The sequence below is a fragment of the Haemaphysalis longicornis genome, unplaced genomic scaffold (assembly GCF_048455015.1).
Source record: "Haemaphysalis longicornis isolate Haplotype H1 unplaced genomic scaffold, Haemaphysalis longicornis Haplotype H1 scaffold_1, whole genome shotgun sequence".
Classification (NCBI taxonomy): Eukaryota; Metazoa; Arthropoda; class Arachnida; order Ixodida; family Ixodidae; genus Haemaphysalis; species Haemaphysalis longicornis.
The window spans coordinates 306,837,530-306,862,061 of record NW_027526203.1 but is presented as its reverse complement, the minus strand read 5'-3'; the positions used below and the strand labels follow the sequence as shown (position 1 = coordinate 306,862,061).

The following is a 24,532-nucleotide window of genomic DNA, read 5'->3' as shown; positions in this document are numbered from 1 at the left end:
ATTCCTAATGCCACATTATCGCTTTCTTTTTTATCTACTTTTTTAAAATTTTTATTGGTTTTGGTGTAAGGATTTCAGAGGGTTGTAGCATATTCTCATTGAAGACGAATGATTGTATTCTAGCCCAAGGAACAAGCAGAAGGCGTTGAAAGGCTAAGGCGCATCTTAAAATAATAATTTCGAAGAGCATTGGCTGACATGGTATCGATGTGCTTCGCCAAAGAAAAATTGTTAAGAATTCGCAGCTCATGCGCTTGATTTCAGACGTAAAACCGGAGTACGCAATTGCCAAGACTCCCTTGCAAGTATAGCGCAGTTGTACGCTTTGGGTTTAAGTACTTGCGAATTGTCCGGTTTTGTTCTTGGCCTAGCTGAAATATTACAATGCGGTGAAAGACAGCCCCTGTAAAATTATTGCTCGTTTGCTGATACCGACGCCAGTCTACTATATTTGCAAAGTCATTGTTTTACCTAATTTGGTATTTATTAGAGGTAATTTTGTTGTGTAAAATTTAATCCTGAGCGCAAACCTTCCATCATATAACGGTAATGGTTTTAAGAAATGTCAGAACACAAAGACGGTAGAATACAAATTCCTGCAGAGGGGCAGTATTGATGTTAACGCATCGTTCACAAACGGGGCACTCAAACACAGTTCTATGACTAATTTTATGGTGGAAGCTGTTAGGCATTGGGATATTCGGGCGTTTGTCGGCATACAGATCATGAACAAAGCTGTTCATGCCCTGCGTCGCCCCAACATGGCTCGATGTAAAACAGGGGACAAGCAGGCGCCGGAGTCCTTTCTTCTGGATGCCGTGTACATATTCCAAAACTGAGTTTACTGAAATCGAGCAGTTTTGAGGTAGAATACGAAAAAAAGAGCGTAAAATGTAACTCCCGCGACCCGCCAAATAGCTCTATAACCGTTACAAGTTCAAAGCCGAATAGTCGACCTTACTCTAGTCCGCGGAAGGCGCCAGACAGGAATGCTCCGAGGCAAATAGGTTTCAAGCCTGGAGTAGGTCATGTAGTTTGGGGAGCGCGGTCAAATAAAGCGTCTCTATATTTATATGTCATGTTGCTCACCCGTGGCCCGGTGGCTCGCCTGGAGGCCTTAAGGCATTGCGACAGGTTTGTTGGAGAAGAGTCATTACAATTATCTCCGCCCATTGCACGCTGGGCAGGTGGAATGAAAGTACGCACACTGTGTTACTACCGCCAACTCGTTGGCAAGGAACGGCCGTAAGCGTGATATTTTTAGTGCGCAGTACTTTGGCGGGCGCTACTGTGGTTTTAAATCGGCGCCGGACGAGCGAGCGAAGACAGAAAGAAAAGGAAAGTTGGGGATAGTGTGAGGGAAGGGCGGTATGCCGAGCCCGCACAAGACGCTTCTCGGCGGCGACGCATGGAGAAAGTGTGAGTGGAAGGCGGTGAGACATGCTGGATGGTGGCGACGTGCTGCGAGATGACGCCATAGCAGCGCGTGCCATCGTGCGCTCGACGACGATGTGCGCTCACTTCCTGAGACACAGATCGCGCCACCGACGCAGAGGCTTACCATCGCTGCATTCGGTAGGACCCACGAGTGAGTGCTGCCTCAGCGCACTGATGCACTCAGGAGTGGGGGCTGAACAACGAGTGAGGCAACCGGTGAATGGGCTTCGCGTCCTCCATGGCTCATCCGAACAACGTCGCATTTGCGCGGGAGGTTCAAACACAATTTGCAACATGCTCGGCGGCGGCGGTGCACTGCGATATAACGACAGAGTAGCGCACGCCGCCATGCGTTCGCTGATCATGCGGTCACTTCCTGAGATGCAGCAGCTATGCACAACATGTTTGGGAATCGCTCCGTTGTTTACTGTAGAAAAATGTGAAACATCCTGGAAACAAATTCCAAACTCTGAGCAGTGATTGTTTTAGCTGTGAAGCATACTTAGGCGTCATACCTCTAACCCAATATTGCAACTTTCACAGCTACTGCTTGATGGAGAGCTACCTGGTCGCAGTCCATTCTTCATCGGTGTCGATGATATATCATTTGACGAACAGCCCTGTCCACCGACATGTAAGTATGCATATTACAATCGTAAGTTTAAACGTCTCTCCTACAAGGAAGTGGGTTAATAAACTTGGTTTCCTTAGGAGCATGCACGGTAACCACTTCCTTAAATATTTATGAAAGCTCGTGGCTCTTCTCTGAAACATGTTTATTACCCTTACATAGTAGTCGCTCCCGTTCACTTTACCGACCGGTACCTCCTGGGGCGATAGTGGATGAAATGGGTGGTCGTCTTGGCGCTCTGGTTGACACCGTGGAACAACCATCCCTCCCAAACAGTCATCATCGTCGCAGAAAATGAGCAGTGGTTTTTCCAGGCAGGGAATGCCACGTATAGCGGCTCACACATGCAATTATACGGAGAAGTTGACGATAACGCGGAAGATAACGTATTCTTCTGTCAATTACCAAAAACTAGAGGATGGTGCTTATTGGCCAGCTTCGCCAGGCGCAGCGAGAAGATTGGGTCAGAGACTCGAAGTGACAACAAAAAAAGAATTTTCATAATGCGGCTAGGCAATGTACAAGTAGGGTACCATTATAATCAAGGCACAACACTATTCACTGCTGTGAACACTATTCACTGCTGTTAGTTCATCACGTTCACTTATGTTAACGAATACACAAAGGAATTAGAGAGAATAAATACAAGAAATCTTGTATACGACTATAAACATCAATAACGAACGTGTAATGAACGTGTTTAAGGGAATGCGGGAGTGTTTCAAATGGCCACGAGAACAACCACGCAAAAGTTCTTGATGGCTGCATGTTATCGAAGATAGTCGGTTCTCTCGAAGCTTGTGGGGCCTGTTCTGACGTGGGGTGCATAGACACGAGCGTTCGTAGAACGTGGACCTGACGCGGTCCGATCACAGATCCAGTGATCACAAGTGCGAAAAACCAGATAAACTGAAACACCCTCCTAAGTCATTACAAAGTGGTCCGGCGTTTTCTCTTAAAACTTCGGGAGGCTTTTCACGGCAGCTTTGAGCTCCAGGGTTCGTCTTGTTGAACTACCAGGGCAGCGTCAACGACCCCCTCGCTATAAACATCAGGACCAGGAGGCGACATCTGTGTAGCGTCTAGCAGGATTCGGACGGCAAAGGGAGGGGTGGGTTTTTGCCGCTATGATTCTTGGTAACAGGTTTTGGTTTGGAACCCTGGTTGACTGTCTTTGCTGCTCGTTGAGCTTATGACACTGCCCAAGAAGAATACACGTTAACGCATTAGTCGTACTTCGCGAGGACGTCGAATCTTTGACACACAAGGTTAAGGTTAGCGCCGTCAGATCCTTCACTAATCATCGGCCCTTATTTCAATGCGGTAGGGGGGGGGGGGGTGAGCACCGGGGAGAACCATCGGATAGCCCAACTTCCCAGCCAAATGTACCCATCTGTGATAGTGAACGGCGACGACAACCTGTAGCGTTCTTTCAACATGTAAACAAGGCACCATCCAGTCAAGCCAGCTATCATGTTGACGTTAGCGTCGATGGACGTTTAGAAAGACATAGCTAACCTACTCAACCTTTTGAGCGACCAAAATTATGAACTCGGTGGGATTCCTGGACATGTTGCAATCTTTGGCAATGTGCGGGTAAACAAGCTCGCCCGTGCAGCTCGTCATCAAGCGCCGGCCATTCCTCGTACAGAGAATCCCTGCTGTCCCAAACACACGCTCAAGCAACTATGGCTTAAGTGACAAGACTCCTTTCTGTTCACCCAGGTTTATCGCGAGAGCAGGCAGTACTCATTCACGAATTAGGCACAGCCAACACACTCCTCACGCCAGCACGCGCACATGACCTCTATAGGCTCCGGACAGCGAAGTTTGCCGGGCGACCACAGCGCCAGCCGCGGCAGAGCCGCGCAACACTGGGTCGGTCCCGCCGCGGAGACAGCCTTCAGCGCCCATGAACGCAACGTTGCAAAGACGTGTGCCGTAACGTTATTTGCGTGTATATATACTACATAGTGCAACAAAATCAAGTTCTTCTAAGTTCCCTTTCGGTATATTTATTTAAAAAAGTAAAACAATTTTTGGGGACAGAAATAAAAGTCGCGCATGACCAGTTTATAGGCTGTATTCTGTGCCGTCATGAGAAGGTTTCCTTGAGTATTGTTTTACGTATACTGTTAGAATTATGATGCGTACCCGCGTTGAGTGCAAAAAAAAAAAGTTTGCATTGGTATTTGGGGTAAAAATCTTCATTTCGCTAAACTTTTTCTAGTAATCTCACGATCTCTACCTTTTGCGTAGTATATATCGGTTATCATTATACTGCTTTTTTTGCTTTGTCATAGTTTTATATAACCAACAATTGTGTTTATATAGTTTGCCTATGTTGGCGTTTGGTTTGTTTCATGTTTATAATTTGATTCAACAGTTGTTGAATGGGCTTTGCTAGTGCTGCTGCCGTTGTGCTACATCAGAGACGGGGCATCGTCAGGCGATTCGATCGGGCTCGATCAATCGGGCTCGAATAAATGGGCCCAAACGCCTTTTGCCCCATTTACCTGGGCAGAAGATAAAAAATTGTACTATTTTGCGCAATGTATTTGTTCTTTGAATCAATCAATCAATCAATCAATCAATCAATCAATCAATCAATCAATCAATCAATCAATCAATCAATCAATCAATCAATCAATCAATCAATCAAGTTAGGACGCTGCCATTTGACCTCTTTGTGTCCTCGTTGAGTGGGATAAACAATATGGAAAGTAGAAAAAAACTGTCCCGTGTTAGCACCGGGCACCCGGCATGAAATGCTTTCAGCTTGCATGTATTATTATTATTATCTTCCAGAATTAAACACTACATGTACATGCAGGCTTTACATCTATATGTACTATCATGAGCAATATGAAAGGGAACACAGGAACGCGTGGCAAACAGCCTCGAAACAGACTCGGAGCGATACGCGGATGGCGCTGTGAAACACAAAGAGGAAAGGAGGGAGCTCTTCCGCTAACTGTTGGCACTCCCACCACGCTGGTATTTCTACAAAGCAGCAGTTTACGCCCTTTCACCGATAATATGGTATGGTCCGACTGCCGATAAGACGCACGGCGAGAATGCGAACAGTTGTTAGAACAGCGTCCCCCTTTCCAATTGTTTCCGACGGCGGCCGCTGCGTATCCCTCATGGCTGGGTTTGAGGGTGTTTTCTACGCGTTCCTGTGTTCCCTTTCATATTGCTCATAATAGTACATCTATGTACATCTATATGTATAAGATGTACATCTATAAGATGTACATATAGGTACATGTGTTATCTTCCAGAAAAAAGGTAGCAAGCACACTGACAAAACAGTCTTAAGACTATGATGAATTTCAAATGTTTTAACTTCGCATTGTCCGTACGATTCTCTCGTTCGTTTTACCTGCAGCCACATGCGACTTTGAAGAGGGGCCTTGTGACTGGACATTGGAGGGATGGGTGCTCGACAGCGGGAAGGAATTCAGCCCTGTTCCAACTGATCATACCACAGGCACGAGCACAGGTAAGGAGAAAGAAACAGTTAGAAATTGCGCAATGTTTGTAGCTAATACTGGCGGAATAGCATATCGTTGCTCATATTTTATCAATTAGTATAGGAGTTGATTGCGCCTTATTACGACGGCATTAGTTTTTTTTTCTGGTGCGTGATAACGTCTGAAGGGAATGAGTATGCGTGTGCCTACGTTAACAGTACTAATTGTGTACGCCGCCTTTTTGACAGTGTTATAGCTTTGCAAGTTCACCATGGAGTATTAAATGGGGAACGAAGTTGTATGCAACTGATATTCTGTTTCACGCACAGAAAAGCAATAAAGTTTTAGTGATAGTAATCGTTTTGTGGTGGCTTTGAATGCAGACACAGCGTCACTTTAAGGCGCTGTCATATATACATGACAAAATTTGAATATACATCCCTTGGCCGTGAATTGTTGGCCGGCAGCAACTGTGAAATGAATAGATAAATGCACACACCAAAGTGTGTTGCTGGGCATCTCATAGAAACGATAATGACGAGCGCATAGCCGAGTGTTTAAAAGACGCAAATGAAATCAACCGCTTAGAGCGTTTTGTTGTTGTTGACTCATTGTAGGGTTTAACGCACTGAATCAACGCAGGCAATGAGGCGCGCCGTAGTGGAGAGCTCCGGATTAATTTTGACCACCAGGGATCTTTAACGTGCATCGACATCTCGTGCACACGGGCGTTTTTGTTTTCGTGTTTCGTTGTTGTTGTTGTCGTTGTCGTTATTATTGTTATTATTGTTATTATTATTATTATTATTATTATTATTATTATTATTATTATTATTATTATTATTATTATTATTATCCAGTAAGGACAAGTGCCTCCTCTGCTGCCTCGCTTTCTTCGGCAGGCAGGAGTTTTTTCGATGTTCTGAGTGTAAACGCCGTGCGCACGGAAAGTGCATTGTTCTTCCGGACGAGGAACTGCAGCGTTTGATCTCCGGTGAGCAGCCGTTCGTCTGCAATCTGTGTGTGGCTGCGGCGTCACCCGCTAGGCCTAGCGACCCCGGTGACCAAGCCAGCGACGACGGTGAGCCAGCGAACATCCCGGCCAAACGAGTGGCGTCCCCTGTCGGAGCAAGCTTCAACCCTTCGGCGGACCTACGCGCAGAGGTAGCTGCGTTGAAGAATCTCCTGTCCGAAGCCTGCGCCAGCCTCTCTTTTCTCGGGGATGTTGTCACCGAGCTGCGCGAGGAAAACCGGCTTCTTCGACGGGATAATGTGGCTGGGCTTGCCCAGCAGGCTGCAATCGTCGCTTCCCTGCGCGAGGAGGTTCGCTGCCTGCGAGGGGAGCTCGCGCGTCCCCCGCCTTCTCCGCCTGCTTCCCCGAAGCCTGCTAATCCTTTCATGCCGCCGGTGACGTCACCGCAGTCTGGTATCCCTACGAGGTCGTCGTTCGCCGAAGCCGCCGCCGGTGCAGCTGGTGAATGTGCCCCCTTCCTGTCATCTACCACCGCGTCGCCGTTCGTTGACCGCCCCAGCAGTCAACCTGCTACGGCCTTGAGCACTTTGGTTTCCCCTTCGGTCCACCCTCTGCCCCCGCCTCCTAGGTCCGACACTGCGATTAATGGCCCGCCGACGAACTTGCAGAAGAAAAGGAGCCCTCCCCGCGTGGGTGCGTCGGAAGCTTCTCAGTTGGTTGTGGTACACCGACCACCCAGCTCCAGGGCCATCTTTGTTTCAAAACTGTCGGCTAACACCACATCTGCTCAACTGTTGGCTCACTTGTCAACTGTGCAAGTTACGCCATTGTCGTGCAAACGCCTTAGGACCAAGTACGACTCCTATTCTTCTTTTTGCGTAACTGTTAACGAGGAGTGTTTTAGGCGCCTGAGCGACCCGTCTATGTGGCCAAAAGGCTGCCTTTTCAAGCCGTTTCAAGGCAAGGTCCACCCTGGTATGCTGCACAGCTCTGAAATAACTGAAAATGATCAGTAAGTACGAGAGTTTCGACATATACTATCAAAACACTCGAGGTCTACGAACTAAGTCCTCTGAATTTATTAGAAATATTGTATGCTCTAAATTTTCTGCTGTTGTCATTACTGAAACCTGGCTTTCCGATGATATCTCGTCTTCCGACTATTTCCCTTCTAACTATCAAATCTTTAGAAGCGACAGAAAATTAACTGGACCTAAACAAAAAGGTGGCGGGGTTCTCGTTGCCGTTGATCATTCAGTGCAGTGCATGCGGCGTGCTGACCTCGAGACCCTAGACGAATCAGTCTGGCTTGAGGTAGGCCTCACGAAGGGCGAGAAGCTACTCATCGGTGCATTCTATATATCCCCGGATGTATTACCTTCTGAATTTAATCGAACACTCACATCCATAGAAAATGTCTCAAATGCACACTCCAACCATAAGCTCATCATACTTGGAGACTTCAACACCCCAGGTATTCGCTGGAACAGTCTTTCTTTTGAGCACAAAAACCATTATGCAGCGCAGAAATGCAGCATGCTATTAGATTTTCAGTCGTTCACCTCCATGCAGCAGTTTTGCCGCATAGAAAACTCTTGTGGTAATGTTCTAGATGTGTGCTTCTCAAACTTAAAAAACGTACAAGTGTGTGCCTCCGAAATATCCCTTGTGCACCCCGACAAGTTTCACCCCCCTCTTATTGTCTCTGTCTCGGTCGCGACCCAGCATCGCTCTGGCGGTGTTGACAATTGTTCAGTCCCGCGATATGATTTCAAGCGTGGAGATTATGCTGGGCTGTATCACTTTTATTCATCTGCTGAATGGTCTAGTGTTTTGGATGTCAATGATGTTGACGAACAGGTTCGACGTTTTACCGAAATAGTCAGAAGTGGCATGGAAAAGTATATCCCTTGTTATAAGCCTGTTCCTTCCAAATTTCCCCACTGGTTTTCTAAAGAACTTCGAAGTTCGCTTAAACTTAAGGATAGCGCCCACAAAAAGGCCAAGCGTTCTGGGCTTGACAAGTGGAAAGCGGAGTTTAGTCGGTATCGCTCACTTTGTAAAATCCTCTACCGGCGTGACCACCAGCTCTATATAGAATCGTTAGAGGCTGCTGCGTCTCAGAAACCGGCTGAATTCTGGAGGTATGTACGCGGCCGTTCTAAGGCGTCTAAAGAACACGTTAGCCTGCTTAATTCCGATGGTGAAGAGGTTGAGGATGTTGCCACCAGTTTTGCTCAGTACTTTCATTCTGTCTTTCAACTGCCAGATGGTAACGACGAACGCTTATCGTTTAATAACTCTAATTTTAACACACTTAGGTTCGATGAAAAAATTGTCAAAGATAGCCTTCAACGGATGAAACCATCATTTTCCTGTGGTGCAGATGGAATTCCAGCAGCCCTCATGAAGGCTTACGGGAACATTTTTGTGCCTGTCTTAACTTCCATTTATAATAACTGCTTACTTTTAGGTAAATTTCCTCGTGCATGGAAGATCGCTCGAATTTTTCCAATATTTAAGTCTGGTGATAAGTCAGCCGTTTCTAACTATCGCCCGATCTCACTCCTTTGTGTCGCCTCAAAACTCTTTGAGTCAGCTCTGCACAAAGTTCTTGCTGCCTGCGTCAAGAACGTTGTGCTACCAAATCAGCACGGCTTTTTCTCGGGTCGATCGACGGTCACAAATCTTGCAAGCTTTATGACACAGGCTTCGGCTGCAGTTTGTGAAAACGGCCAGTTGGACGTTATTTATTTTGACCTCAGTAAGGCGTTTGATGTGGTGAACCATCAGTTATTAATTAACAAGCTTGCTAAGTCCGGTGTAGACGCAAGCCTTGTTGCCTTGTTGTCCAACTATCTCCTTGACCGGGCCTTTTATGTAGATGTTAACTACAAAAAGTCTAGTGTTTACCCTGCAACAAGTGGTGTACCCCAGGGTTCCGTGCTGGGTCCATTATTGTTTTCTGTCTTTATCAATGATGTTTCAACAGTGTTAACAAACTCTTCTTTTCTTCTCTATGCTGATGATGTCAAACTATTTAGGCACATTAGCGGTGTTCAGGACTGCTGTGCCTTGCAGAGGGATGTGTCGGAATTATCGGTCTGGTGCAGGAAAAACTTCCTAATTTTAAACCCCACTAAAACAAAGGTTGTCACCTACAGCCGGAAAACCCACCGTCTGCTGTTTTCCTACAGTATTGAGGGAGCTCCTCTGCAAAGGGTTGAGGAGATTAGGGACCTAGGGGTGCTTTTCGACAGTACCCTCTCTTTTTCTCCTCATATTAGGCTCATCACCCGGCGAGCACTCCGAAGCCTTGGAAACGTGTGTCGGATTACAAAGGAATTCTCTTCTCCAGATCCATTTCTAATGCTATACAATGCAATATGTATACCACAGTTAGAATATGCTTCTGTTGCCTGGAACGGCATCTCCAAATCTAGTAGTGAATTAATAGAACGTGTGCAGAAGAAGTTTTTATCCATATTTAAGCACCGTCATCACAATCACAGTTTTCATCCTGATTCTGACTTATCCATAGTCCCTTCCATCCCTTCCTTGAACTGCAGACGTATGCGTGCAGACCTTACATTTCTTCACAAAATTGTTCATGGTGACCTTTCTTGCGCAGACCTGCTTAACTGTTTAGAGTTTAGTGTACCACAAAGGCCCACCAGGTCGCATCGCCCGTTCTTGACCGCTGCGCGCAACTCCAATCATTCTCCTGTGCGCAGAATACAGAATTGTTACAACCGCTTCTTTGAACGCCTTGACATCTTTCAAAAATCCTTTACAGTTTACCGTACAACGCTGTTGAATACAGTATGTTAAACACCTATGATATGTCTGTCGTTCTTTTTTTTCTGGAATTTGATTTCTCTGCGGTTGTGTCTATCCAACTGATAGTTGCCTATGTTTGAAACTGTTTACTGTCATTTGTTCGTTTTTTAATTTGTCTCTACACTCTTGCCGTTGTTTTTGTTGTATTACTGTCAAACTTTGTTGCTCTGCCTGTCGTGTGGCCTTTACGACGGGCAGAGCAACATAGGCATCTTCTTTTTTTATTTTTTTACCTGTACCCAGGCTCCGCCTGTGCTTTATTTCTGTCATTTTCACTACTTCAATTTGTGTGTGTCTTGTCGCTTGTTTGTTTCTTGCTATATGTTTCCTGTATTTTGTTTTCATGTAACTACCCGTGTGCCAGCACTCAGGCCTATGGCTGTTCCTGGGCACGTAAATAAACATGATTGATTGATTGATTGATTATTATTATTATTATTATTATTATTATTATTATTAAATGGTATTAATACCTTTGTATAATTTGTTTCTAGGGACGTTCGCGAGGCTGAAGGCGGAAAGTGGTCGGCTTCTGAGCGCGCCGCATGGCCTTAGTGAAGCAGAGCGCAGGTGCCTTCGCTTCTGGCACTTTTTCCGGGGCGAGCGGGAAGAGGCTCTTAGCGTGTACAAACGTGCTAGCGATACGGCTGAGGACCGCGAGCTTCTCTGGACCATCCACGGCGAGGACCGACTTCCGCAGCGATGGCTTTCAGCATCAGTGAACGTCGCTGTCAATTACTCTTCGCCCGTGGTGAGAACCAAGCTATATCTATATGTAGGGAAGAAATGGCCTGGGAGTGCTCTGCTAACCTTGCCGTTCCCTGTTGGCTAACGATGTAAAGAGGTTATGCCATCAGTGAAGCAAAAGGCTTCGTGCCATGCCCCTTGTAAGGCCTTTCGGCATGCAGCGGCGGTCTAAGATGATTGTACATAACAAGGCCAAATTAGGGTAAATGCATTAGCTACTCCACTCAGGCCGTGTCACGAGGGTTATTTTGTCATCACTCGAGAAAGCTTTACGTTCCGGAACACTTTACGTTAAAGCTTTACGTTAAAGGAACACTGACGAAGATTTCTGGGCTAAGATATTAATATAGAGTTATTCTAGAGTTGCAGATCTATTGTATTATAGAGATATTTTATTATAGAGATATTAATATAGAATAATAGAGAGTTATTATCATGGAGTTTCGGGCTTCATATTATTATATAGTTCACTTCCATTTCCCACAAGGGCGCTCCTAGTGATGTATGAATGTCGCGTGGAACATATTTTAACGTGAATTTTTTATCGCAAAGACGAAATAGCTTACTGGACATCACCCTGAAAATTGGGGTCAATATGACTACCCCGTGTAATTGAAAAGAAATTGTTTTCTCCGAGTGTGTCCGGCGTTTGGCAGGAATTCGTGGCGTCACTTCACCAGCGTGGCCGGAAGATGGGCGTCATGGAGCTGGGCTGCGATCACAAACTGGTGCAGGTAGCCGTTACTACAGGTTATCATCACTCGCAAGAATATATTCCTTAGCCAAAACAAATCACCACGTTCGATAAAGGAGCCGATGATATGCATGAAAATAGAGCTGGACATTATCCGCGGTGGTAATGGAAGCGGTGTCCGAATATTTACCGCAATGGCAGGACTAAGCCATTTCAGACAGCTCAGCATAGAGACCTTGGTTTACCTTGGTTGCTCTGAACGCTTTGACAGGGGCATGCGTTTCAAACCAATCCTAGAATCAGGCATAACTGCCTGATTGGAGCAACCGGAAATATATTTTGGAGCAGTTTTGGAGAAAACGTACTACACCGTACTGTTGCACTGCGATACTTACCGAATGCTGCATTTAGAAAACCCGATAATTTGTTCAACAGACTTCTAAAAATTATTGAAATAAATGATGACGATGGTCGTAGGGTTTTTATGGCGCAGGGCCGACTAAGAGCAAAGAGCGCCAAGGAAAAGCTGTTTTATAAGGACATAGTGATACTAAATATAAAGCATTTAACTAAAAATATACGTGAAATCAAAATAAATCTAGGACTAGCTTTCATTAATTGAGCCCTTATTTCGTATAACAGGGCGCCTTCGCGTTTTGTTTCCTTTTGTTCTGTTTTGGTGCATTTCATCTCCAAATGACCACATTCCGAAACCCTGGCAATGCTTCCGTGTGAAATATTATCTATCTTGACTGAATGTTTCTAGGTTAAACCTCTGCGAAATTTTTGTGGGTCAAAACTGAACACAACATTTTCGTGTTTTCTCCTTTTCCAACAATGTAGCATTGGGGAAAGAAAGCAAACATACACTCCTTTCAAGTTTTCCTCCCCCATGTAGACGCTGGCGCCCATTTTCTTTAGTTTTTCAGCCAACGCCATATCGTTACCGCGAAAAGAAGTCGCACTGGTGCCGCGACCACGACTTGATTGCGAACACCACTCCTCATTAAAAAAAACCATCTGAACTAATACATTTACAATATCCGGAGTTCTAACGTGCATGAGAACCTACTTTGAACCAGCAAAAGGGTTGTTGTATTGAATTTAGAGGTTATCTATACGTGGAGTCATCTATCTTCTGCCCTCGAGAGCCCGCTTCATTATCACCGTTCAGAGGTAAACCCCACGAGCTGAACTACTCACACCGATAAGATAACAAGCGGTGAGCATAGTGGATGCCAGCTGTGTTCGAGAGAATGCATGCTGGTAGTCCACAAAACAGTGCTCGGTGGCATTTTTGTGCTCAAATATGAGGGGCACGCTCGCTATGCGAGTGCATACGTCATGGAAGGAAATAAAAATTGTTAAAATAAAATAACGGTTTTCGAACTACAAATTGGCATTAAAATAGCGGGAAGAGCAGTATTATGTTTACCAATCAAGCGCATTGGCTGAACCCACTTTCTTTCGTTGCCGGCAGTGTATATTTTGCCGTGAAGCGCAGTTTCGCACAGAACAGAGCAGAAGAGGAAGTGCCCAGCACGCCCTCTCCGTCACGCTAAGTAGACACAACCTGGTATTAAAGCCCGCCTTTTGTTTTCTCATCACTTCCCTCTTTGCAGCCTGTGTTTCTTAAAGCTCCGCGGCCCCGATTATAGTCTGTCACGCGTCTCACGCGGCAGAGAAATGAGGCTCGGTTTGAAGCATTTGATTTCCACACAATATATTTTTTTTATTGCCAATACCAAAAACTCAAACGAACGCGATCATAACAAACTCACAAGCATATCACACTATACACACAAAAAAAAGCACAACCTCACACTATCAAAAATCTACTCCTAAAGTCACTATAACACATTAACTGTCTATGCCAAATTCAAACACATCCTACCGCTGATACCACGATGAACCAGGTGCGATGCCGATGACGTGGCCCAGTGGGTAGGCTTCCGCGTTGTCGAACGTCGCAGCACGTCGCGATGGCCCGTGCTGGTCGTCAGTGGTCCAGGTGACCGCGGTGCGATGCCACGGCTTCGCTGAGCAGCGCGGCTAAGCAGGAGGCCAGCAGTGGGTCATAGGTGGTCCCGAGCTGCCCGCTGCCAGACGGTGCGATGCCGCTGGTGCGTCGTGGGGCACTGCCCGATGGGTCGCCGTTCCTCCTAAAACCTCGTTCCCCTCTGTCCACTCCACCTCGTCCTCCTCTTCACCTCGCATTCTACCGTGTGAGGCTCCCATTTGCTGGACAAGCTACCTCCTCCTCCTCTTCGATTACCCTGTGTTTCTTCTTCATTGGTCACTTCAAAATCCTTCTCGCCATCCCGTATTCTGATTCTTCTTTCTCTTCATCTTTTCTTCCAACATCGTCTTCTGGGGCCAATCCCCCTTTGGGTGTGGGCTCGTCTTACCACATGACATAGTCCGTAAGGGCAGTTTCAGTGCGCGCGAAGCTGAATCTAGCTTTGATTTCCCATATTACGAAAGCGAGTGAAAATTGCTTTCGTTAAGGCGCTACATCTTTTGTTCCACCTTTCGCTACTGCCACCCGACGACGATGTAGATGCTTCAGACCCCACAGTGATACAGTATTTACTGCCGCGCAGAGCAGCTTCGCAGAGGGTGTTGTGAACCGCGTCGCAGCCATGTTTAGGAGCCGTCTTGATGCTACAGGTGTAGGACTTCTGACGCCAGCTTTTTTACAGAACGTACCATGGAATGGACCACCTCTGCGTGTACAGGGTGTTGCGACAATAATTGGAACACTTTAAAAATTTTTCCTGAGCGAACCGCCGCTCTGTTCGCGCTCAAACTTGCCACGAAGGTCGCATTTCGTGGTCTTTTTTGTTTGACACCGAGAACAACGATGGTACTTACCTGTGTATTTTGAAAATAAATAAAAACGATTGTCGCCTATGGGAAAATGGCGGCTGATTTGGACGTGCGAGCCAGCGCAAGTTGATGTTGTCACGACGGAACCACCTGCAGAGTGAAATGCACGTTTGGGATTCACGTACAGAGCCAAATGGTGCAGCAGACGATCAGAAAATGCACCTAGAAATGAGCTAGCAGATGATCAGAAAACCCGGTTTTCGGGCTCGCACGTCCAAATCAGCCGCCATTTTCCCTTAGGCGAAAATTGTTTTTATTTATTTTCAGGATAAACAGGTAAGTAATGTCGTTGTTCCCGGTGTCAAACAAAATAGACCACAAAATGCGACCTTCGTGTGAAGTTTGAGCGCGAACAGAGCGGCGGTTCGCTCAGGAAAATGTTTTAAAATGTTCCAATTACCGTCGCAACACACTGTATGTGCTACGTGCCGCAGCCAATCGAAGCTTAGGAGCCGTTTTGCTGCGACAGATGCCGGATGCGAGACAGTGCTTGTACCGTCCTCTTGTCTATGCTGCTTGTAGCGCTCTAACTATGTCATTTTGTCAGGTGTTCGGAAGAGATAACTAACATGCTCTTAGTCGGCACCAAACAAGTGAGGAGCAAAGTGCACGCGCTAGCATCTTTCGTAAGCATTTGGAACAAAGCTGTGAAAGCAAAGGGGCCAATTAAAAGACGACGGCCGATACATGACTCAGAATACATCGACAATATTTGGCATAAGGGCCCAACCATTCTCACACTTTGCAAAAAATTCAGGGAACCCTGCACTCACGCGCAAGATTCGAGTGGCAAAGCTGTTGTAGGTAAGCATTGCCGGACACATAGTTAATTTTCAGTATCATTGTTTATTTGCGTATAGTTGCGCTCATATGCCTCGAAGAGGTCGTCGTCTTCTTCGCGGCGAGGGGTGGATACAAAGTCATCCTCAGCATTGTAGGCTTCCACCAGCTCATCATCGACTCGAGGCAGGGGTGGCGGGATCTGCAGATTGTCTCGGGAAGGAGTGGCACACTTGTAGCCATGTCTCAAATTATCCGTAATGGCTTCTGGAGAATGCGGCGGCCGCGGGGGCCTCACTCAAGCAGGGTGCCTTTTCATCTTTAGCATTAGCGCTTGAGTGTTTTTTTAGATGCGCAATAGCGCTTGACACCAGCGCTGTTTTGTTTTCGCTAAAGCCACGGCGCGAGCCGGGGATTAGGCGGTCGCCGCGGGGCACGCGCTCACGAGCGCTCGGCAGTTTTTTTTTTCTGCAACGGCGAAATTTCGCCCTGTAATAGCAGCTCTGCTGTTAAAAAACTGCCGCTGGGCACCCTCTAACTCAGTTTGATAAGAAACAGTGCATTCGGGCACCACCATTATTGCTCCGAGACGAGTGCGTGTTAAAGCGGCAGTACAAAGCATCGGATGCAACAAATATGATTAAAGTACGTCTGTTCTGAATCCCCTCCTACTTTCGCACCTCTGTGCCACCAGCGCCTGGAGATATCGGGTGAATGTCCGACTGGAAACGACAGTGCGCTGGCTGTGGATGACCTTCTGCTGTCAGGCTGGGCCTGCCCGAGGCGTGGCAGCTGCAGCTTCGAGGATGATTTGTGCGACTGGAGAAACGTGGCCGGTCCACGGGGCCTCGTCTGGCACCGCTGGTCGGGCCCCACGCCGTACCGCAGTGGCCCGGCCACTGACCACACGCTCGGCACAAGACACGGTGCGTTAAGCGTTGTTCACAGCAGCCAATTTTGCTCTCACGCGGCGTGAAATCGGGCCACCCTTCTCTGAAAATTTCGTCCATAATACCCGAAGCTTCCCGCGTATGCACGCATTCGGCAGTACTTTTATCTAATCATTGTTCAGCCTTCGAGAGTGACTGTTTTATTTCATGCGATTCAAGGCAATGAGTAAAAAAAGAGAAAGCAAGTACGCAGTGCATTTGTTGATACTTATAAGTATCTTCATATGTAAAGCAGGCCTAAAAAGGGTTGGATTCGCTGGTGGTGTAGTCTCCTACACGCAGAAATGGGACCATACATGGTCTACACTTTCTTTTCGGGGATCTTTGGTGATTGCCTCTGAGTGTAAAATCCAAATTACACTATGCGTTATAAACTAAACCGCATATTTTTAACACGGGTTCAGTGTTGAAAATTGATTGAACCACGTACCCCAACTCTTTCACTCGCAGCAGCAGCATGTTTTACATCGACAGGTCGAATTGCCTAAAGGGGCCCTGAAACGACTCTGATGAACCCTTTCTACCCTTGCTTTGTGCTCGGAAGCACGGTGATAACGATAGTTATCGGCAGCACAGAACGGGTTTTCGTGATTTGTTGGCCGCAACAAATCTAGAGCCCCACTAAACTTGCCCTGCACGAAGGGTTTTAGACCTTGTCGATCTCAGGTGTAATTTGTCTAGTTTACTAAGCCTGGCGAGCCGATCGTTATTCTAGAGCAACGCCTAATGATTTGTATAATAGGCCACATAAATGTTCTTTGTAATGGCGGCCAGCTTCGAGCTGCCTCTCCAGTCACCCTCACGTAGAGAACCACCAAAGCTTCTCCACTTTCGGAAGCCCATCGCACTAAGAAAACAACGTTGAGTCGTTTTAGAGGAATTGTTAGGGTGCATCTCTACCGCAGCTATCGCTCCTCCGTCACCTTTTTTTTTCACCACACTATCCCGGCTCGCCATTTTAAGGTAGCCAATTGTATTCACAACCCGGGGATGTTGATGACTGCAATTTATATTCCCTGCCGTTTAACTTTCTAGTCAAACGTTATCATCAACACGTTTAAGAGAGCAACTACAGAGTACGATACGTCCAAGGTTAGCGTGCGGGACAGTAGTGTGATAAACACAGCACAGTCATGCATGAGGACTCAGGAAATAGGGCAAAGGTACCGGAGGTAGGAAACGCTGTTTTTACGTAACTACGTAGTTCTTCTTTTCCGCGTGTTCGAACTGACAATTATAAAGCAAGAATCGTTCTTCATCCACAGGCCATTTCCTGTTCCTGGATTCCATGTACGCTTTCGACAATCGTGTGGGTGTCATAGAGAGTGATCTGCTTCACTACTCGCCCACTAGCTGCCTTCAGTTCTACTACTACGTGAGCACAAAAGGTGGGTTCCATTATGCGGCCACTTGAAATCATTTCATAGCGATGGAAAGTATAAATATCTTCTTATTCTATTTTATTCAGGCACTCAAGCCAGGATTTCCGTGGAATATGCTCAGCATCGTAAAGTTTTTCGTCGCATTGAAGTTCTGCAGGCGAAACGAACTGAGGGCTGGCAGCTATTTCAGCGTTTTGTCGATTGGTTGCCCGCTTCATACAACGTGAGTGAACACATTTTTTTCCCTTCTTTAAGTGTACGGTGCTTCAAAAACGTACTCATGTCTCTCAAAGGGGGCACTATAACTAGTTTTGTGTCATTCCTCATGTTCGCGAAACATTTCTGAGGGTGGTGCCAATGAGCGCCGAGAGAGGGCGCAACGTGACGACGAATGACGACACAAGCAGTGTCGATCCAGCATGACGAATTACGCAGAGTGAAGGGATATAAATATTTGGGAGTGTGCATAAACGAAGGGGATAATTACTTAAGCACTCACGAGGAGTAACTTAAGGGTAAGGGAAAGCCAAACGCAACTAGAATGAAACATAGAGCTCTGGGGGGGTATTAAAAATATGAAGTAGTGAGAGGAATGCGGAAAAGAGTAATGGCTCCGGGTCTCACGTTTGCGAATTCAGTAGTCTGCTTAATATCGGACGCTCTAGGAGGCCTTGAAATGAACCAAGAACGGTAGGCTGTTCGGCCTTAGGAGCGCATGGAAAAACAACTAACGAAGCAGTGCAGGGAGATATGGGCTGGGCGTCGTTTGAAGTTCGAAAAACGCGGAGTAAAATATGTTTTGAGAGTAGGTTGCGAGCAATGGATCAAAGAAGGTGGGCGTCTAAGATTTTTAAGTACCTATACATGAAAGCGTGAACACGCAGTAGCTAAGGAAGACTAGAAGGCTAACGCTGAAATACGGAAAGAACAGTGGAGAATCCAAAACAGCCAAGGTAACCAAAAAAGAGGCAAGGCAGATTGAAACGAATAAATGGAGAGAAAAAAATGGAAGCTAAAACGTCGTTAGAGATGTACAGGGCTGAGAAATTGAACATCAGAAAGGAAAATTTCTACGATAATTCCAAGGGCAGTGCTTACTTTTAAAGGCTAGAGCAGGTTGCTTGCGAACTAAGAGCTTTGTGGGGAAATATACACAAAATGATGTGGTATGATGCGTGGTCTGCGGAAACGAAACAGAAACTATGCGGCACATAGTGTTAGAATGCGAGGGTATCCATCCAAATCTACATGAGGGAAATATTCGGTTTCCAGAAGCCCTAGGATTTAAGGGTAGCATAGAGGGAGCTAACTTCAAGGCTGTCGAGACGACGAAAGATTAGAATGCTGGTGGATGAAAAGCAGAGAGGGGAATATTGCCTAGACAGCTACCACCTGTAACAGAAAAAATAAGTATTTCGGCCTAACAAGTTTTTAGTGCCTGCCCTAAGAGCAGCGGTAGTATTAAACGAAGATTATAAAACATCGGTAAATTAGTTTTTGTGGTAAGGTGACACGACATCAGCCCGCTCCAAAGGGGGGTACCACCAGCAATCATCATCATCATCAGCATCATAATCCGAACTGAGAGGAGAGAGGGAGGAGTGGGGTTCGAAGGAGGTTAGAGTTAGTGCGAACTGAATAAATGGTTAGTCAGTCGGATGTGCCTGCGTCGGTTGAGTGATTGAGTGTTGAATCATGGCACATCAAATAGCGAATATGTAAACGGGCATTCATTCCTACGGGTGCAAGTTGCGTATTAATATATCGCAAGTGAGACACTCTACACGTCGGGTCTTAACACAATTCTTGCTTGGCGACAAGCATCCAACCATGCTGGTGGTTTCAACAAGGTGGTTGAAACACCATGGTGGTTCATTTGGTGGTTTAACAATATTGTGGTTGATTTGGCGGTTTCAACATAGGGGGGGGGGGGGGCAAAGTGGAAAAATCTTGAGGTTACGTGTTTAAGGAATTCCGAGCCGAATACCGTTCCCTAACGCACAGCAAAGCTAAAAAAGAGACAAAACTGCAAATCTAATCCCGCAGGCGTGCACCGAAGCGTGTTGTGAAACGAACTGACGGGCAGTTCGGTGAACTCCTTCACATACTCGTCGTAAACAAGCTCCGGACATCCGACTAAAGGCACTGAATGGCGCCTTGTCGCTTAAACACAAGCCGAAGGTAGCAACGGACAAAGGAGATAAATCACCGCCACTTCTGGCAGCAAACAATCAGCCCCGCGCGGGATTGAGCCCCGCCACTCCGACTGGACGTGTCGACGATTTGCAAGGATTCCACGTTAACTGGAAGGTTTTTCGAATCTTAGAACCCATCGCCTGTAGTGTTCATATATTTGTACCAGCTTATCTCTGTTGGTTTCTAGGCCTACTACGGAAAACGTGGAGTCTTACCTGCGAAATTGCGAAAAAACACCATCCCTCAGAGATATATGAAAACCCAATATCGGACTGCGAGCTTTAAAAGCCATGTACTGCCATTTCTTTGTCTTACGTAAAGAAACACTAAAGCCTGAATACATTTTTTGCTTTAGCTGGAAGGTCACAGCTTTCTTACCTTTTTCAGCCTTCATTCGACAGAAGGCATTGCTATATCCTTTTAGAATGGCACACTTACAGCGCGAATTTCTCTCTCTTATTTTTTTTTAAATTTCCTCGTGACGTAGAGCAGCGTGACGTAAAACCACTCGCATCCAATACCCAGTCTAAGAAGTGAACTGGTGCCGCATAGCAGAAAGTTTAGAAAATATGAGCAGTAAAGCCTACAGCCAGCTTATCTCCTCGTAACCTCCGCTGATTATCTGTTCCTTTTGTGGCTCTTTGTAGCATACGTGTACGCTGGCAGTAAGAATATATTGTTGCACTCATGCCTGCCTTCATAGCTGTTTCCACTGACTTGTTATCCAAAACAACGCACCTGACCAAACATGGAACTGAAACAAAGCCTGCAACCTGAGGTACTGAACATGCCTGTACTACGTACTACGTACTACACTTCAGTTTGTGTGTTTAAAAAAGGGCAAAACTGAAGCTGCTCGACGCTTTTATTATACGTACCCAGCCCTGTTTTACTATTCTTTTTGTGAAGATCCTTTAACTGCCGCACAACTTCTGTCACGAGCATTGTCTTAAGCCGTCTGCCGGCTTAAGACAATTTGTTTTGACGCTATAGTGTCTCTTCGCGAATAAACGTGGAATGAAGGCAGCAAGATCAATTCAGCCACAACCTTGTGCAACAACCCGTGCGCACCAATGTTCATGGACAGTTCGGCTATCGCCCCCCATACTCTCCCGTCGTCTGGATGACCCCTTTCACAAGTCTCATACTTGCTCAAAGGCCTATTACCCCATCTCGCTTCATGAACTGCTTCGTTTGTGTTCGGTTATGATGCTGCTTACTACCTTCATGATTCTTTTCTAAGTTAAATGGGCAGAAGAAAGCGAATCTAACGAAATCTTAAAGCACATTGATGTATATGTCAGGGAAGAAAAATCGTACCACTGCATCAAAAAGAAATGAAAAGAAACACTGCACCTATACTCACATGGACAAAAAAAAGCGCGCGGTATGTAACATTGTTCTTCCTATGTAACAAACTGTGTGGTGACGCTACAGTTACAGAGAAAAGTTATTTATTGGCTTAGTGGCTGGATCCGATAAATTCTTGCAAGGCGGGACTTGCGCACTAAAATGTTTGCTATTTCGTTCATTGCGCAAATCTTCTTAGCGGGAAACTTTTCCCAATAATAGGACTTCGCAGGGTTTTTCACCGCAATTTGTGATGTTATCAGGGAGCAGCCAAAAGGAGGGAATTAGTATCTTGGGGGTATTAGGAAGCAAGAAAATCAAGTAACAGTCCTGTTACTGTATTTCATCACCTAGGAAACACAAATAGTTCTATACCGACGACTAAATTTAGTTTTGTTTGGGCTCTTCCGCTGTAAGCGTGCGGAAGTGGGTTCCGTTTTTGTTTTGGGTAATACGAGTCGATCTCAAAAGATAATTGGTCGAAAACGCGCGTGTGTCAAGATTTAGGCGCACGTTAAACATCCCCAGGTGGTCAAAATTAATTCAGAGCCCCTCACGACGGCGCGCTTCATAGCAAAGGTGTAGGTTCGGCGCGTTAAACACCGCAATCAATCAATCAATCAATCAATCAATCAATCAATCAATCAATCAATCAATCAATCAATCAATCAATCAATCAATCAATCAATCAATCAATCAATCAATCAATCAAAAGATAATTGGTGTAGCATCTCACAGGTTCAACGATTCAATCCTCAATATCTGTGATCAGATAAGAGGGTGGTGTTCCTGTATGCTAAACCAGCTCTGAACACGGAAATCCCCACCAAGGGAAGCTGCGCTCTGCAAAATAACGTAGAAGCTTTTACAAGAGCCGCTAAGAGCCTCATATCTAGCTTTTGTAGGGGTAGCTTGTGAACCATCATCAAATTATTGGCTGTTTAGCGTGAGTGTTCGTACCGTATTCGTTTATTTCTACCTTGCCGCTAGAAAAACTATACTGTTTAACTTGCGCCTGTATAGCAAATTTTGAAAGCCCACAATATTTTCTACCATTAAATTCATTTTTAGCGGTGTCCATCCATCTGTATCCCTTTTTCACTACGAAATAGCGCACTTGGATGACTGACCTTGTGCTAATTGTTTTTGCATATTTATACTTTCATCGAACTTTTTGAACTTTGAAACCCAGCTTATACAGTGTTTTGCCGACCTCTTCCCACCACTGCTCCTTGATATAAGTTTTTACTTGCCGCAATAAAGGCCTTTATTGAGAGCCAACGCTAGTGTTGTGTGTTTCATTGCCTTTTGTTTCTTCTTTTACGCCTGTTCTGTTGTCAACGTTCATTGTAGATATTAGCGCTGATTAAAAAGAAAAGGTTGGTCTCCGTACAACTCTGCAGGTGGGCAACAATCATGTGTGTACTCATTTGTCTCAAAACTTTGGATCCAGATTCGGATTTCCGGGTATCCAGGAAGGGATGAACCAGTGGACATTGCCATTGATGACATCGAAGTCTTTGACCGGAAATGCCCCGAAGCTTCCCCTGTGGACGAAGCCCCTGGTAACTTTAAAGGCCTCCCATTTTTCGTTAAAACATGTTTTTGCACATGGATTCCTGATGTCCTCTTCATCGACTTTTTCAGAAATCATCTTTTGATGATATATATATATATATTTACACACATTGAGTGGATATATACAAAATGTATAAAAAGTATGAATGGAGTGTATAAAAAGGAAATTGTCAACCATGATGGCATATAGCCGCCCGAATCTTCTTCTCTATTTACTTCGTGTACTTACTGAATAGTTAGTGGAATTTTACCGGATGCTCGAAGTCAACGTTACTGACAAAGCATATGGTAAAGGGGCTAACACGAAAGGCCTTTTCTTTTTTCTCTCATTTTTTTTTTGCAGCCGAATCACGCAACTCCACAATTTGGGACTGCGACTTTGACATGAACTTGTGCTCGTGGAACCAGTCTGAAGACGCGTGGATAATAAGGTCCGGTCGCACAGCCATTGCAATGCGTAAAGGACCGCACATGGACTCACAGCTTCGATCTGCCGAAGGTACTCCCCCTAGTGGTTTAGCATGCGGCACTTGTTGTTCTGGGTGAAATGAAAACACTTTTGCTATCTGGAACATAGTCTGTGATATCACGGCGCACAAACGTGTGACTTGTTCTTGGGGTCGCAAAATGGGTTGCTCTGCCATTTGAACTCGAAACAGTGCAGGCGCCGACTGCCGCCACTGGTCGGTGACCAGCGGTCAGGCGCCAGGCACCACATTCACAAAATCGTTTGTTTGTAAGGACGGTTCATGATTGGCCTGTTCTTTGCATAACGCCACATTCTGTGTGTGATGTAAGCCTGCTTCACTTCACAAAAAGCCGTGAAAATAGGTCGCACGCATTAACAGGCCGATGGTTTGTTGGGTACGCAGCTAAGTAGTCGCTCTATTAACAATCGTCCCCGGCCAAAGAGCCATGCAATCAGGAAGCGTTCTAGAACCCGCTCCTCTGTTATTAATATTTCATGTTCAGTAATTTACTGTCCTGTGATAACTTTTTACTATTAATTTAACAAACTTTCAGGTATTCCGATTCGATCTATCCTTTTGAACCTGCGTAGCCATAAGTTTTATGGGGAAAACATTAAATAGCCTCTGCCGAGTTTACGCTAACCGCACTCGCTTATGTGGATCATTAAAATTACTTGGAAGAAAAATAGAAATAATAAGATAAGCATTTTACTATTCGTATTTGTGAACGTAAGAACGCTGCTGCCTTCGTATGGCAGAAAGAAAAACTCGATAGAGTGGAATTCATTTATTTTTTCATGTAAAGGCGTTCCTCTCTTTATCTGCTGGACATTAAACTAGAGGCAATGGAATTCGGTTTATTTCGCAGGAAAGTACCTGTACTACTCCCCGCGGGCGGAATCACCAGACGACCTGCTCACGAGCCCAGCACTGCGTTCTTCAAAGCAGGACTACTGCGTCCAGTTCTGGTACTTTCTGTACAGCCTGACGCCAGCACAGCTGACCGTGGGTCTATCGAAGGGTAAGGCCGGAGTCCTAATTTTCCGCATCAGTTCGGTTGCACCAGTTCCGCATGCAATTGACTCCCAGTGCAATTTCCAGTATTCACGCAGCCTACCAAAACAAACTGAGGGTATTCT

The 24,532-nt window shown here is 45.7% G+C and overlaps 1 protein-coding gene across 2 annotated transcripts in view; it reads left to right on the top strand.

The window, feature by feature from the left end:
* The window catches only part of LOC144149666 (MAM and LDL-receptor class A domain-containing protein 1-like), a 308,201-nt gene that overhangs the window by 175,339 nt on the left and 108,330 nt on the right, over positions 1 to 24,532 (top strand). For both annotated transcript variants that reach the window (XM_077681331.1, XM_077681329.1), the window contains exons 54-62: positions 1,981 to 2,071; positions 5,460 to 5,573; positions 10,852 to 11,108; positions 16,162 to 16,393; positions 17,683 to 17,805; positions 17,886 to 18,022; positions 22,799 to 22,910; positions 23,267 to 23,422; positions 24,262 to 24,414. In XM_077681331.1, coding sequence (XP_077537457.1) covers positions 1,981 to 2,071; positions 5,460 to 5,573; positions 10,852 to 11,108; positions 16,162 to 16,393; positions 17,683 to 17,805; positions 17,886 to 18,022; positions 22,799 to 22,910; positions 23,267 to 23,422; positions 24,262 to 24,414 — 1,375 coding nt within the window. The remainder of the gene's footprint in view (positions 1 to 1,980; positions 2,072 to 5,459; positions 5,574 to 10,851; positions 11,109 to 16,161; positions 16,394 to 17,682; positions 17,806 to 17,885; positions 18,023 to 22,798; positions 22,911 to 23,266; positions 23,423 to 24,261; positions 24,415 to 24,532) is intronic.